Genomic DNA, 15586 nt, shown 5'->3' on the forward strand with positions numbered 1-15586 from the left:
CACGAAAATCGCTAAAAGAAATAAACTATAAGCCTTAAGCAATACCCATTCTAAACTATTAAACTTTGTTTAAAATCAACAAATATGAATAAGTAATGAAACGTAAAATAATCTGTTATAGTAGTGATTTCAATGAGCAAACACACTCATATAAATACATTTACCGATCGGTTGGTCACAGTAAGATATTTAAAGAGAAAATGCGAATATCGTGACTGAAGGCAAAGGTCAAATAAAGCAGGTGCGAGCTAATTGCAAAGTATGACTATATTAACACAGACTGAGTAAATGAAGCAAGGGCAGAATGCAATGTCTTAAGCTCAATGTCGCTGTTGGAACGGCCCAAGAGTTTCCTACGTGCATCGAGAAGCGAGACCTCAATTCATTTGCACCATTAAGGTTTAGTACCCAGTAAAGGAGAGGCGCATTATGTCCAAGCGAACGGCTAACCGCAACTTACAATTTCTGCGAGATTTGTGTTCGTCTTTTTAAGCACATTGTGGCGAAAACGCATATAAGTTACAACATCTTCAAGCAGGAATATATTTTGTAAAACTTTCACTATAATTTTCTATCAAAGAATTCAGAAATTCAAATTACAGCAACACAAATTTCCAACGTTACAATTAAAGAAAAAAATATGAAATCCATTCAGAAGTCCAATTTAAACTTCCATGAATATTATTCAAATTTAGATAGCGAGTCGACGCGGCAAGTGGTTTCAACTTTCAACCTCGTGATCGTTCAAATGAGATGTGAGCCTTGACTGGTCGCTGACCGAGACTCCTCGGAGATACATCGACGTAAATGGATATCTGAGGAATAACTTAGGAACGGAAATGAGTAATACGAACTCGGAGAAATAGAAATACGAAAAATGAGAAATATAACTCAATTTGTGAAGAGCTTATAGAGTCCCACTTTAGGGTCATTCATCCTTTGAGCGAAAATTCAGAGATAAGCAATTAATCTCTTCGCCGTGTTTCAAAGCGAAATTTTCCTGGAACGAGTTATGCTTATGCTAATCTAAAGATTAAACTAGGGTGGTTAAGCCATAAAAATAAGTAACTTAGACTCGCAAACCGCTATACTATTTAAGATTTGGGGAATAGATAATTTCAATGAGTTAGATTTCATAATTTGTCATGAAAGTCTAGAAATCGTGATTTAGCAGTAATATTCGTTAGTTCTTTTAGCGTCTGTTAAAAAAGACAAGACACCGCTAAAAACACGTAATATCAGATTACAACATCAGATAACGCGGGGCGTAATAGTGAGTGACGGGTTAACTTATAAGCGCGCGGCGATTGCAAAACAAAGCATTTGTGTACGCGTCTAAAATATTAAATCAACCTGCAATTTTTCACGGCTACCGTGCGCGTACGCACCTTGTAACTATGCAACACTTCACTAGGCAGATTTACTGCACAGACCTTGGGAGTTTCTGCCTGTCTTTTGGACATGGCAGGCAAATATTACCAAACTCGATAACATTTACGAATTTATAGTAAATCGATTATAATAAAAGCTGATATTGAATCAGTTCTTACGAAGGATAAAGAACGGCATGAACAAAATTTGACCAGAATATTCGGTGTTTATTACAAACTGCCCAGTTGTAAGTGTTATTGTAAATAAATAATAATAAATATTACCGAAGCCGTATCTTGTTCGACATTTAGATTTTTTTATAGTTGGTAACATAAGGCTATGAAAGGTCGGTAAACCTTTACTAACATTGATATTCGTGGGCTATTTTGAAAGAAAAGTAGGTATTAAGAAGACATTTTTTCTAAAGCTCGTGGATTCCGGGTGTTAAGTAATTTCGAGGGCGTGGTCATTAGCCACGGCGCGTCATCGCAGCACCAAGGACGAACAGCCTTACTCGCCCGTAGCTTCCGCCCTGGCTTTCCAATCTACTGCCTTTGAGCACTAACTTAATTCCAGTCACAATGTTCAATCCGTTCCCAAAATCCAATTTAGCCCGCTAAAAGGACTCGAAAAAGCCGTACTGCTCCAAAAATGTAACAACATTAGAACATTGATGTAACTGGGGAGTAAACGAATGAGATAAATGCAAGTTCGCGCCAAAACGCGTTGATGATTTATTTAGATACTAAATTACGCAGGTGGACATGCCTAAGGCGGAGTAAAGGATGTAATTATAATTTTTGTTGCTAAACTAGCTTATTGTAAGTAGCAGCGATGCTATGCACGTCGCATAAATAAAACAGACACTGGCAACAGTCAAATTAATTGCCGTAATAATATACACTGATAGCAATAATTGCATACATTGTTACAGTCACTGAAGATGGTGGTCATTATGAAAAAAAAGGAGTATTCAGAATAAAAAAACAACAAACACGACGAGTGAAAACGAACGAAACGATATGGTCGACGAATAAAAAAACGAGAATCATTTACGTAATTGCTTGTTGCTATGGCAGTGAACAGTGTACAACGCAAATGAGTTCAAACATTTGATCTAACGCAGCGTAACATTTGTACAGAATACGTGTACTATATGAGCACGCACACTTTAGTCTTCAACAATAAATCGTCCTTTTCGAATAAGCTTCTAGTATTGAGCCGGCTTAGGGTGCAATAACCTAAAGAAATCCAATTACACAAAGGAGCTCAACGCTGACACATGTGAAAAAAGATTATCTACCATTTGCAGACTGCATGCTAAATTATGCATGCGAGTTACCATAGCGTGCATATGAATCACCCCAGGTGACCTAGATATAGACAGCTCAATAAGTGTTTAAATAATGCAATTGAAGACGTTCGGTTTGTCGTCAAATGCGGAAATTTCAATCGATCGTTGCTCGCAACACAATCAATGTGGAAGTTCTTTGTTCCGCAACGTATAACGTATAGTAACAAAATAAAATACTAAAGTTGAACTTCATATTCACTTTTGCGAAACTTTTAACAATATGTCAAGGTTTCAGTTCAAATAAAGACGATGGTATCTTAAGATTCTGTTGCGACTTAACAAATGGTTTAAAAACTCATTCCATAGCAGTCGAAGCAAAACGTTCTCCCCGACGGCTTCATCCATAATCAGTTTCATTTACGGTCATTAGTTAGTCGAAACACGAGCCCATCCTCTGGGAGCAACGCGGGAATTTCCTCGCTGGAAAATCATAGCTAAAACACCATCGCCGACCTTAACACGAAAATGAAGCGGCCAAAAGTCAAGATGAGATTTTAATTAAGTCATTAAATCGTGACATTCATGACACGGGTGACGGGAGACGGGCCGCAACGGGGTAACAACACATAATTTTAAAATAAGGTTATATAAAGTGACAAACATTACAAATTGCCTTCAACGAAAGTACAAATATGAACGAGTGTTTAAATGAGTTTAAGATTCGTTTCTAACTTGTTAGCTTTGTTGACTCTACATGGCTTTTAAACAGTCTACTTACTAGGTGCGATGAAGCAGGTTTTAAAGTGAGCACTAATGAATGCTAATTATTATTGGCTATGATTTCTGAACAATATAATTAATTAATCACGCGATGTGATTACCATAAAAGGTTAAAGAAGCATTTACGTTTGATCTATTCTTTGCATCAAATCAAGCGGTTTATATATTGCATTTTATTGCCACACTCGACTACGAATTCCAAAAATAAGATAAAATCCACTTTCGGAATTAAGCAACTTTGTCTAGAAAATTGGCATCGGAACAAAGTAAATAGAAAAGATGCAGAATATTGAATACGAAAGTCAAATAGAACTAGTAAACTAAATATTCGAGAGAGACCTTCCGGTCGATTTCATCAGAAATCTAATCCATTACGGGACCCTGGCAAATTTGGCAAATTTTTCGACAGCCAAACTAGATTATCTATCCTGAACAACTTATCTATTCTTTTTCGTCTGTTGCTAAGCAAATTTTTTGTAAGCATCGAAGCTTGGAAGCACTCAAACGTAAGCAAGTGGGCGATAAAATAATCACTACATCTTGGTGGTCGCTTGCAAATCTGCATTTGGTAGAAACAACTTAGAACGAAGTTTAATGATTTCGCCCCATTATCAACTTTGACCCGCAATCACCTCAATTCTTGACTTCAATTACGTAAATCAGCACACGATTCTACCGAGTAGATAATCTTGTTAGAAGCAATTATCGTCATTGCATGTAGGCAATGATGTTTAATATAAGTACACGTATTTCAGATGGCTGCTAATAAACACGTTTTATAGTTTCTGAGCCTAGTAGGCGAGGTTTTGTTGAAGGAAAACGTGGTGATAATATACGATCAGGTTGTCAGACATCCCTATTTATGGAACTGTTCGACGATAAAGTAACACAATTAAAGGAAAACACAAATTATTCCATATTTATATAATATCAATTTAATGTACCTATATTACTGTCCAAATTTTGTAGTTCTTCTATCGTATTATGTTTTAGTTTGCAAAGGAATTGTACCAAGTAAAACTTAGTAAAAAAATCTTATCTCACTATGGTTGTAGTGCGTAACTGCGTACCATCTTTACAGACCTATAGATCTTTATCGGCAGCGTATTACTATTTAGAGGCCATGAGAACTCAACGCGTGACGTCGTTATCTCATTTAAAAATAAAAAGCCTAGGGAATCCGTACCTCCGACAGGAAAACGACATACGTGCTTAGGCAAAGGCAACAGAAAAAAGACGAAATAATTGGCACGCAACATCTCCACAGACAATGAGCGTCTTCATCTAATTTCGTTTTAAAATCACGTTCTTAAAAAAAAAACCAAACGCCGGCCAGTCTACAGGCTAAAAGTTAATTAAAAAGAGGTTCAGGGCCCAGTTATGGAAATGAAGCATTGTTGCTATGCACGTTTAACTCGTAATATAATTTCACTGCCACATCTTTTGAGTGACGACCTTGGGCTTTACAAGTTAAGCGATGTTTTATATGGAAACGAACCGGAAGAATTGCATTATTTTTTTCATTTTCTGGGAGAAGAGACGGAATCAGGCCAGTTAATGTCTTTAGAATGTCACTTTTCGTTTTGTAACAGAGAAGTGGGGATTTGATTTCATAATGGCCACCGATTTTCATTGGCTATGGTATTATTAGAGAGAGCGTCTCTTAAGCACCTATATTTTGACGAAAAAAACCTTTGATAACACAGAATAATGTTTAATCTTAGTGTTATTATATTTCATTATACCTCGAGCAAAATGGAGAGCATCGTATATTAAATTGTAACTTTCCTTCATCTTACGAAGTAGCTTATACCTATCTATAGTAGGCCTTATTTGTAATTTTGTATTTATTAGAATCTTGAGTTAAGACCCAAATTTTAACTTTGCTATCGATTAGAATAATGAGAAAGTTGAAGCTTTACAAAGGATACTTCAGTCTTATAAAACTTCCGAAATGGATTTTGAATAAAAAGCTGTGAACGCTAATAATAATGAGTTAGAAGAGTTCTCAACACAGCAGTAATAAAGACACCAATTCACGTCTAGTTAGATATATTCTATTTATGAAATTTTAGGGTAAACAAAAGACTTTACGCTTGTGGATACTTCATCGCGGTTTTATTGCGTGCATAGATCTTGAGTGCGAATTATCCCGAATGTGTTTATGTCTCGGAACCGACCAAATGGATTAACTTCGAGTATTATACAAAACATAGTATGGCGATGGCGAGCCAATTTTAGTGCATCACATCACGTGCAATATTGTTTTTACGACGTGCTGTTACTTATAATGTCAAGTACGAAACGCTGTTGAAACAATCGAGCGGTTAAAAACCTTCTTTTTATTGTTAACAACCATTGTTAATAATACAGACCTTTGTTGTATGCTAACGCTTTAGGATTAGGTAGTTACATTGATTTTTTACAATTGCATATTATAAGTCAACGACCTCGCGGCAGTCGTATGGTGCGGACTTTTTTGCAATTTCAATCTGCCACAGTGACCATTAACGTCTTTGAATAATTATGAAACCTGAATATTTTAATTTGCATCGTTATTCACGACGCCATGTGCCATATGAATTTGTCGTCTCCTAATAAGATAATCGTTACAACTTTATTTGTGAGACTGAAATATTTAGTTTAGGGCCACTGTACTTGTGGAGCGGTGCTATAGAATCCAGTAGGTAGATTGTTGATAAATATTTATGCAATGTCTTTAACTTTAGTATAAATCAAGTACCTAAGTACGCTATGAGGATTCACGCGTGATGTCGCTTACTAATATGATAGATAAAATAGTAAATAAATAAGCCAATGCTCAGTCCGCACGCTTGGCAGCTGATATGCTATTTTTTATTCACAAATCAGCATAAAACAGATATAGTCAATATACAGATAGAGCATTATATTAAGTAGGAACGTCGGCTAGAATGAACGTAGATTAGCGGACATTTTGTAATAATTATCTGCAACATTGTAACGAACTTCGTCGTAAGAAATACGGGCGCGACTCGCAGGGATGTGTAGAGATATGAGTGATGATTACAAAGACAAGTAGCCACATGCAAAGCACAAATAAACGAATACTAGGTGTTTATACAAAGACGTAAGCATGGAGCGCGTTATCGCAATCTATAAGTAAACTTATCCCTAACAATATAGGAGCTTTTTTACAACGTGTTGTTTATTATGTGCATAAATTACAATAGTAAATGCAAAATATCTGCACGTTAATTAATCTTGAGAGCACGATAATATGACTTAACTCTAAAAATGAGATCCCTTTTCTTTCTAGCTAGCTACTAGTCAATAACTGAACTGTTTCCTTACACGGTTTACGTATATGTATAAGAAAGCAGAATTCTATAAATGGAAACTATAACTATAAGTAAGTATCGTCTCGCCTCGCATCTGGTACAGTTACAGCATACCAAATTTTATTTAAAATCATAGCAGAAAGCGAAACTACGCTCGACGCAACACGTGTTCATACATCCTAAAAAGCCAGCTCTATAAAATAAAATCAGTCATAATGCCTAGACTTAATGAAACACTTGTTTCAGATCTGATACAGCTAAATTAGTAAGCGGTTACTTAGTTAGTGTTTTGTTGTAATTTGTTTTTAATTGTAGATAATTATGTGTTCAGCCTTGGTTTCACTGCTTCGTTTTTAGGATTCCTTCAGAAGCTATTGTATCTCTACGTAACATTTGTCCGACGGAGCACCGACTTTGTTAATCTCTGTAGGTATCTTAATTAACATAATCATTAAGAAACACGTTACGGAGGCAGAGTAATTATATTTAACACTAAACTTCGATATAATACGATATACTTCCTTTATCTTATACATTTATTTCCATTCTCAATCATAACTCTCTTAAAAAATGCATTCTCTATCGAAAGCAGAGAAACCTACCTATCAACTTCTTGGGTTCTACACCTACATTTTTTTCGTACGGAACATTTTTTTATACAGAACCCACATTATTATGAACATAGATGCTTGTCAAGTTTTTTATAAAGCTCAGCTCACAAGGTAACTTCTAAATTAAGAACGGTTTAATGATACCTTTTGGAATCAATTGAGTATTATGCTGTTGCCAAGCGGAGTGGCGACCGAAGGTCATTTATAAAGTTTGCTTTAGCTCTGTGGCCCGAGATTTATATTTTACATTATGGCTCTTTCTTTTCAAGTTTTAGCGTGAATAACGTTAGATGATTTGTGTCGGAAAATTAGTGAATTTGTATGAGGGTTTGTATGTAACTTGCTTTGAACAGATACGTTATTATTCCTTCGGATTTTGCGTAGTTTTTAATCTTTAATGTTTTTCAGCATTTACCTAATGGGTTGTGGAAGTAAACAGCTTTTCTTCGCAACAAACTTTTAAGATAAAGCGAAGAAAAGTTACGAAGTATGAATGCGAGAAATGCAATGAATTAATGAATCACATTCTGAATTTATAGCTGTTTTTTCTGAATATCTGCTTTTTTAGATTTTTTCTGTTAAGCTGTCGTGTTTAATGGGTGAACTTTAAACATAAGAATCACAAAAAGTTATGTGAGGTTTGGTAAATTACGAAACACAAGGAAAATTCCGTAATAGGTAGGAGTAAGTAGGTACCTATTAAATTTAAAGATAGTGACAGCACTGTAAGTATGACGCACATGCAATTGAAAATTTCGCCAAAGCCAACATAATTTTGTAAAACAGGCAATTACTATACGACTTTTAGGCTACGAAACTATGCGTGGCATGACATGGCAACAAGCCTACATGACATGGTATACAAGCACGTATGAAAAACTGAATACAACTCAGGTGCAGTAACAGTAGATACATAGTAAAGTTATTTTGGATTAACTAATAAGATATAGATATAAGTAGGAAGCTAGGTCCTATTTCTAGGTACACAAAGAAATTTTAGATGGTAGAAGGTACATAGGTATGTGTATTAATTAGGTGTATAAACTCTCTATATTTAGTTAATGATATTTTCAATTCAAGTGGTAACAAGAAATGTGGTTAAAATTAACTAATTAATACCTATTATATTATTAGTTACCAAGCTTTACTTTAACCTAAATTATATTTGGTAATTACCATTTCAAGACTATAATAATTTGTCACATTTAGGTGGTTTTATTAATATTATGATTTAGTATAACAATATTAATTTTGTAAAACTGAGTATCAAAACCACTTTGAAAGGAATGGAAAAATGACATATGTACATGTTAATTTTATTTGAAAGTTTACATATTAAAATTATTAATATGAATAAAATGAAAGTAGTTAGGTATATGAAAATATTAAACCTGTGCTATGTGGTTAATAATTTAAAAAGATAACTATGTACCTATTTATTATGTACTGAGGGTACTTAATGTACAAATTGTATAACACTTCATAAAATTTCAAATTAATCATTACTTAGTACAATTTATAATCTAACATTTCATTGGAATATTGTACCTTTGTTTTTTTTTATATTGAAAAACCTAAAGTACATGATTAAATACTCTATTACGAAAGTAACAAGGTCTATTTAAACCATTTTACTGCTTAGAAAATGTGGAATTTGTTAATAATGTAATATTAAATGCTATCACACTGATAGCAAGTGTGATATAAAACCTATTTTAGCTGCATACATGGGTGAACGACCTCTACAATATGAACACTGATTATGTACTGAATGTATCTAGATTTACATAAATAAAAAATGATTATTACAATATGTATTATAAATGGAATCAATCTGGTAAGCTCAAATATAAGTAGTTGACTGTTCATTTTTATTGAAATGAGAGTTAATCTTATTAGATAGACGTAGAGACCACTTTGAAGAAATTTTCCAAGAAATAACTGCTAATATTAGTATTTCAGAGACTAGAGTAACTTATACTCAGTGTCAACAAATAACTTTGACTAAGTATGTGTTATAGTTAGGACGTAAAATTCTGATACTGTAAGCACTCTTATAGACCAGGCTAAATAGATAGAACACAAAACTACATATTTTAATCTTTAGAAGATACAGATGCACATATACAATGTAACATACTATTTTTCACTAGTTATCTTATAAAATACCATGTAATAGGGGGTGAATCTATTGCCACACATAGGACTCAATTTCAAACTACAGCATAGAACTATAAACTATCTCTGAAATGGTTGGACTGATTTGAATGGGACTTTTATTAGAAGGTAGCTGATGTACTAAGGAGTAACTTACACTACTTTTATTAGTCACAAAGTCTGTAATCCATGCAAGCGAAGCTGTAGGCTTTAATATAATCAAGCTTTTATTAGCCAATGGTCACTGTATCAGCTCTATGATTGAAACAAAAAGTTTTTGTTGGCAAATTATGATCACGGTGGTAAAGGTTATGGAAGTGCTATAATATGGTTCTAATTAGAGTATAATCTTAATAGAAATGCCATAAAATAGGTTTAAAATCTTTAGTTAAAAGACTAGGTTACAAAATGCTTTTTGTTATAAATTTAACACTGTTTCCGCTATGAAAATAACTTTATTGGGAATTAAATTCTTAAAAATTTCACTGACTTTCATATTCCAGTCTCAATTCATGGCAAGATAAAAGTTCTTGGTCTATAGGCAAAGTGCTCTTTCATAATAATTACTTCCTACAAAGTATCTCACTAATTCCACTAGATTTATGGTAAGCTCCGACACGCACTATGTCTTGTTATAAAACCATTCAAAATCCAAGCAAAAAATGTACCAAAACACCTTTTGATCAACTTATAAATCTTAAAAGATTACAATATTTACATAAAAATTTATGATAGTGTGCAGTTTTTTAGAAAAAAAGTAATTGAACCGTGCTCGCTCGACTTCAGAACAAAAAATATAACCAAGTATAGCTAATGTTAAGATATTTTACACATTGAATGTAATCAGATAAAAACCTATAGATACTATAGTTCATAACACTCCACACCACTCTACAATGACTATCAGATAGTTTCTATGTACACAGACATAATAGGCATGTACTATAAGCCTATATATACAAAGTTATAGGTTATACATCTTGTTGCCATGCGAGATTTCATTGCTCTTTCGTTAGATAATTGTCGCGTTGCAAACGAAAATTTAATCGTAGTTGCGTGTATAATCGTGTTTCCGATATATTTATGCATTTTCAACACAATTATATTGCTTAATTCGCAGTAAAACCAACGTTTTGCGCGTATGTACTTGTACGAGACCTTGTAACCCTAATATGACCTGTCAGATGACTTTATGGACGTTTTAGGACCTAAAATCTAATCTCAGTTACCTATTTTCATTCCCTATTTAGCTGAAAGCCTGAATATACCATAACGTTTATCAGTAAAGTTTTATGAATGTAATTTATAGGTTATAAATTGAGTGCCCTTGACAAAACTAAAAGGATGGTCAAGCCAGGTTATCACGCTAATTCCAAGGTGGTTTCACAAGGATAAATGAAACTGTATTGGGAATTTGGGTTTGATGAAATCTCAAGGCCGGGAATTCGAATTAGATCACTGAAAGGACTCACCGACACACAACATCGATTTCAGGCCGTTAGGGCCGTTCGGGGCGCACGGTAACAACACTACAACACATAAAAGGATACAGGCTAAGTCCAGGTTGAATCCGTCCTTGATGTAGCGCTTCCGGCGCTTGCTAACGATGCCCTTGAGAGGGTTTGTCATTTTGATGTTGGACATGGAGTTGGCCATGGCTGTCAGTTGGTCAACGCGGCGCGGCAGCAGCTCTGCTGCCGCAGTGCCCTTAGCGGGCCCGCCCGCTCCCGGCACCGACCGCTTCTCTGGTGCCTTCCGCTCTCGGCGCCGGCAGCTCACGCAAATACCCATAAAATAACCTCCGCCGCGCAGAACGTGCCCCGCTCATCGGGCCGGCGGCGGAGCGCGAGCGGCCTGCCACCGGAGGCCGCGACCGGCGCTCAGCTCGCGCCCGCCATGCCTTGCGCTGCACGCGCCTCGCCTCGCTGCCTTGCCTCCAGCCGAGCCTCAGCTCCGACCAGAACCGACCACTTCCACACCGCACCGCCAGACCGAAAGCACCGTACACTTGATACACTATAGCATAGCTCCACGCCCGGCACCGAACGCGTTCAAATCTCGCTTCACGAGCGATGAAAAAATTATCTCGCGCGAATGGCGTCCATCCTGCGTTTGCACTAGTACACGGACGAAGAGAAACAGTTGCACAAGAAAGAAAGATGGTTATGATGGCCGAAAGTGTACCGGGCGTCTCTTTCACACTACCGTACTCTGTACAAGTATGAAAAAGATAAAACACAACCTTAATTTCTAGTGGTGGCTAGCTAGCTCTCTTTGTTCACTACGGTTCCCCTTATATTCCGAAAGGTGGCGCTGTAGGTCTTATAAGTTACCGCCACTTTTCGAATTAGAATATCTTATCAAACTAGTTTGTTTCTATTTTTCGACATTTCATTTATAAAAAATCATATATTTAACTTCCTACATTTTGAAATCAGCAAAATAAGATATAAAGCACAAAAAGAAAAATCAAACAAAGAAATATTTATTTATTGAGATGGCAAGTTTTTCGTCTATACCACAGATGGCGCTGATATAACATAGAGGGAAAATCATAGACAGCGCGCCAACTTTTGAAAAGTTTTACAATGAAAAAGGTACTATTGCGATTCATTTCAGAGTATTTTTGTGCTGAGAAGTAATTCGACATGGAAATTTTAAATTAATTGCACAATATTTTTTTATCAACAAGTTTAATAATGATGAACCAGGGCTAAAAATTTTATTGACTGATATTTTACACGAATTTAATAGCGAAAATTGACTGGTATAGATATCATCCACTGATAATAATTGTAGTAACGTATTTGCAGTGTATGTAAAATCTTATATTGGTAAATAAAAGTAAAAACATTTTAATCCATCAAGTTTAAACTAAATTATGGTTGGGTATCCGCTATACCACTATCCAGGTATATCTAGGTATTGACTAAATCTATGAATGATTATATAGGAATGCATGATTAATACCTAGGTCAGATCAATTCAGAGAAAAATGCTGCATTTCTATGAAAATGAAGGTGGTAACACGAGGTTTGATAAACTATTGCGACGATTTACATAATAATAAAATATTCTTTGTACAAGTTGTGTATGTAAATAACATATTAAATAAGTAACTCATAGCCCACAGCAAGATATTTATATAAGTACTTACGTACGAATTTTCTTACGTACTTTATTTCATAAGAATTTTTGCGACATTAATGAGATAATGATGACACATTGTTCGCTTGTTGGAACACAGGCAGAGACATATTTAGTCATCCTGTTCTACATATTATTAACAAAATATGCAATTCTATTCTGATTTTTGTAGATAGGTATTATACCACCAAAATTATTACTAGCAATCCAAACAATATTTCACGTCTGCTTTAATTAAGCACAACACTATAAAATATAGTTTTTATCATCAAAACTAATCACGGCTCAGTAGTTTTAAGTATCACATTAATGGATAGATGCATAGATAAAATGCTTTGCTAATTGGGTGTCCTGCTTCCGCTAATGCGGTGGTATTTATTTATAGAATTATCATCTTTTTTTTCAACGGCTGACTAATAAGTCCATGGCGGAGTGTTCTCCAAACTGGTGCACGCAGGTAACCCCGTGACGCAAACTCATGTTAGTTTAGGATGAGTTTCTCGGAAACCACACACAACTACTTGCAAGTCACCGACTCGTAGTCTGGGATCTTCCGGAATGCACTAGATATTTATATTAGAAAAAATATTTGCTTGAAAGTTTAATTTATAAGCGTCGACGTACAAGTATTACCCAATTTCAAATATTTATTGTTAGGTATATTACCCACACCCACATAATAATATCTGTATGAATTTACTGTATCTATTATAGTGGCATAGATAATTGGTTGCGAGTAGACAGCTTGTTGCCACCCGGCTCGCGCACACGCAGCGCACGATGTTTGACGATACTTATAGGGCTGGCACGTTCGCGAACTCATTGTCATACAAACGAAGGTCCCTGATAACTTTTTGACAGCTATAATATACAACACCTGGTGAATTACAATGTTATCGGCGTCTCTTATGGATTTTGAGTTATTGTGGTTTTAGGCTTTCGTGACAGTAATATTAATGAGCGATTAGAAAAGTAGCGCCCATTGTGTTTTAAAATAGGTTAAGTACTCGATATCGACTTTGCCTGTCTAGTAGTTAGGTACTTTTACGGAGAATGATTTCTCTTGCTCCGACCCGAGAACTCTACATTTTGAAATTCAGCAATTAGCTTAGATTGGGTCACATCAAAACCTAAAACTTCCAAAGATTCACCACAAGGCGGCGCTTAGCAAAACTTTTTCTGTGTCTTAATAAATTCGAAATTATAGGTACGTATCTGTAGTATATCCGGAGCTGCGGACTACCTAGCGGGTTTACCGGGGCTCTGGTTCGAAAAGCAGGAGTAGGAACGGAGTGATTTTTAGTCAGTAAGAGTCTGACACACTGTGGCCCTAGGCGGGAGAAGACATTGGATGATTTTCCCCCCTTAAAAAAAGTATAGTTTTTACTTAGTACTTATCTGAAAATAAAAACGTTTTATAAAAGTGTTAGATACAACCCTACTTATAGTTAAGACTTATCAGATTCTAAGAACTACCATTGATGACTATGCAGTTAGAATAAAGATTTCATATCTAGTTATTTTTTTAGGTTTTTTGTGCAACGTACCTAGTAGGTATAACATGGTTTTTATTAGCACTAGCTAAAGTAGGTAATACATACAAATTGTTGAAATTATATTGATGCCCCACGAAGTATTATATTTTGTAGTTTTTTTTTTATATTTGTCCAATATTTTTTTAGTTAGGTATTTTAATATGGAGAGTACGCTACTCGCTTCCTTTCTCGTAGGAGGGTATCCCTCGTGAAATCAGTCGCTAATCTATTCGCAGCTCAGCAATGTTTGAAACTTGTCCTCGTGCCAAACAAACGTGTATAATGACGTCATTAGCCTTTAAACTTGCGACCTTCGGTCACCATTTTTCTTATCAAGATTATCAGATGAGTCCACATTTTGGCAGCCCTACAATACTCGGGTCGCACCTTGTCGATATCGATGTACAGATAAAATACACGCTCGGTGACAGATGATTCATATACCTAAGTAATTAGTGATGACCTTGTGAGTAACGAACTGGAATAATTCATCATCCGCTGTGGGACACAGTAACTGAGTTGTAGGTACCTAATTGTAAAATGACGACAGATGAGCCGAGCCGAGAGAAACTATTGATTCTGGTCCAACACACGCGGTTCCGTATTTGCGTTCCTAATAAGAACAAATGTTTCTATAAGAGTATTCAACCTCTATGGTTACACTTGCTAGATATTTCTTTGTCTTGTTTTAGTCGAAGCAGCCTAGATATGTACTGCATAAATGGCGAATGTGCCTAGTACAAACAGGTGAACAATTAAACTTATTATATCTGTGCAAATACTTGTATATTTTTGATTGCCGTCATTGAACAGGTGTTATGGAAACGCAGTTGTGTCTAGAAAAACTGGACAAAAGAAAGCATGATACGTCATCGTGAAGACCTGTGAATCACCATGTTAGACCAGCTTTTGTTTCTGCAGTTGTGCAAAGGCGGCCAAAACAATGTTTAAACTATTAAACTTGAGGCTTTTGTTAATGGTTTGAATTTGTATAAATGGCATTAATTTTACTACATTTTTCCCTGTGAATGTAACGATGTCATAGCACCATTGGGTTCACCAAGTAGGTTGACTGTCTACGCCTAGACTTCCTGGAGCCCGTTGCGGTTTACCGAGCTCCGGCACGAAAATCAGGAGTAGGAACAGGGTGATTTTTAGCCAGTAAGAGTCTGACACTTCCTCTCGCTTCGCCCACGGCGGTGGGATAAGTCATTGGATGATTTTCCCCTCCTAAAAAAAGGCCTAGACTTCAGATGGCTCTCAAGAGTCAACACTCAACACTCATGGATTTTACCGAAGTACCACTTCTGGTGCCAATCGACTTATCAAGCCAGGTGATATAAAACTAAAACGTGTGAATACATGGTGTAT

General features: G+C 35.8%; 1 protein-coding gene across 2 annotated transcripts in view; it reads right to left on the bottom strand.

Annotated features, from left to right (window-relative positions):
* The window catches only part of LOC118271749 (phosphatidylinositol 3,4,5-trisphosphate 3-phosphatase and dual-specificity protein phosphatase PTEN), a 46146-nt gene extending 33979 nt beyond the window's left edge, over positions 1-12167 (bottom strand). The window contains exon 1 of one of the 2 annotated variants that reach the window (XM_050693910.1): positions 11084-12167. In XM_050693910.1, the coding sequence (XP_050549867.1) occupies positions 11084-11324 (241 nt within the window). In that variant the 5' untranslated portion in view covers positions 11325-12167. The remainder of the gene's footprint in view (positions 1-11083) is intronic. The other variant, XM_050693911.1, reaches the window with a different exon arrangement.
* Between the last annotated feature and the right edge of the window lie 3419 nt (positions 12168-15586).

Source organism: Spodoptera frugiperda, chromosome 5 (assembly GCF_023101765.2).
Source record: "Spodoptera frugiperda isolate SF20-4 chromosome 5, AGI-APGP_CSIRO_Sfru_2.0, whole genome shotgun sequence".
Taxonomy (NCBI): Eukaryota; Metazoa; Arthropoda; class Insecta; order Lepidoptera; family Noctuidae; genus Spodoptera; species Spodoptera frugiperda.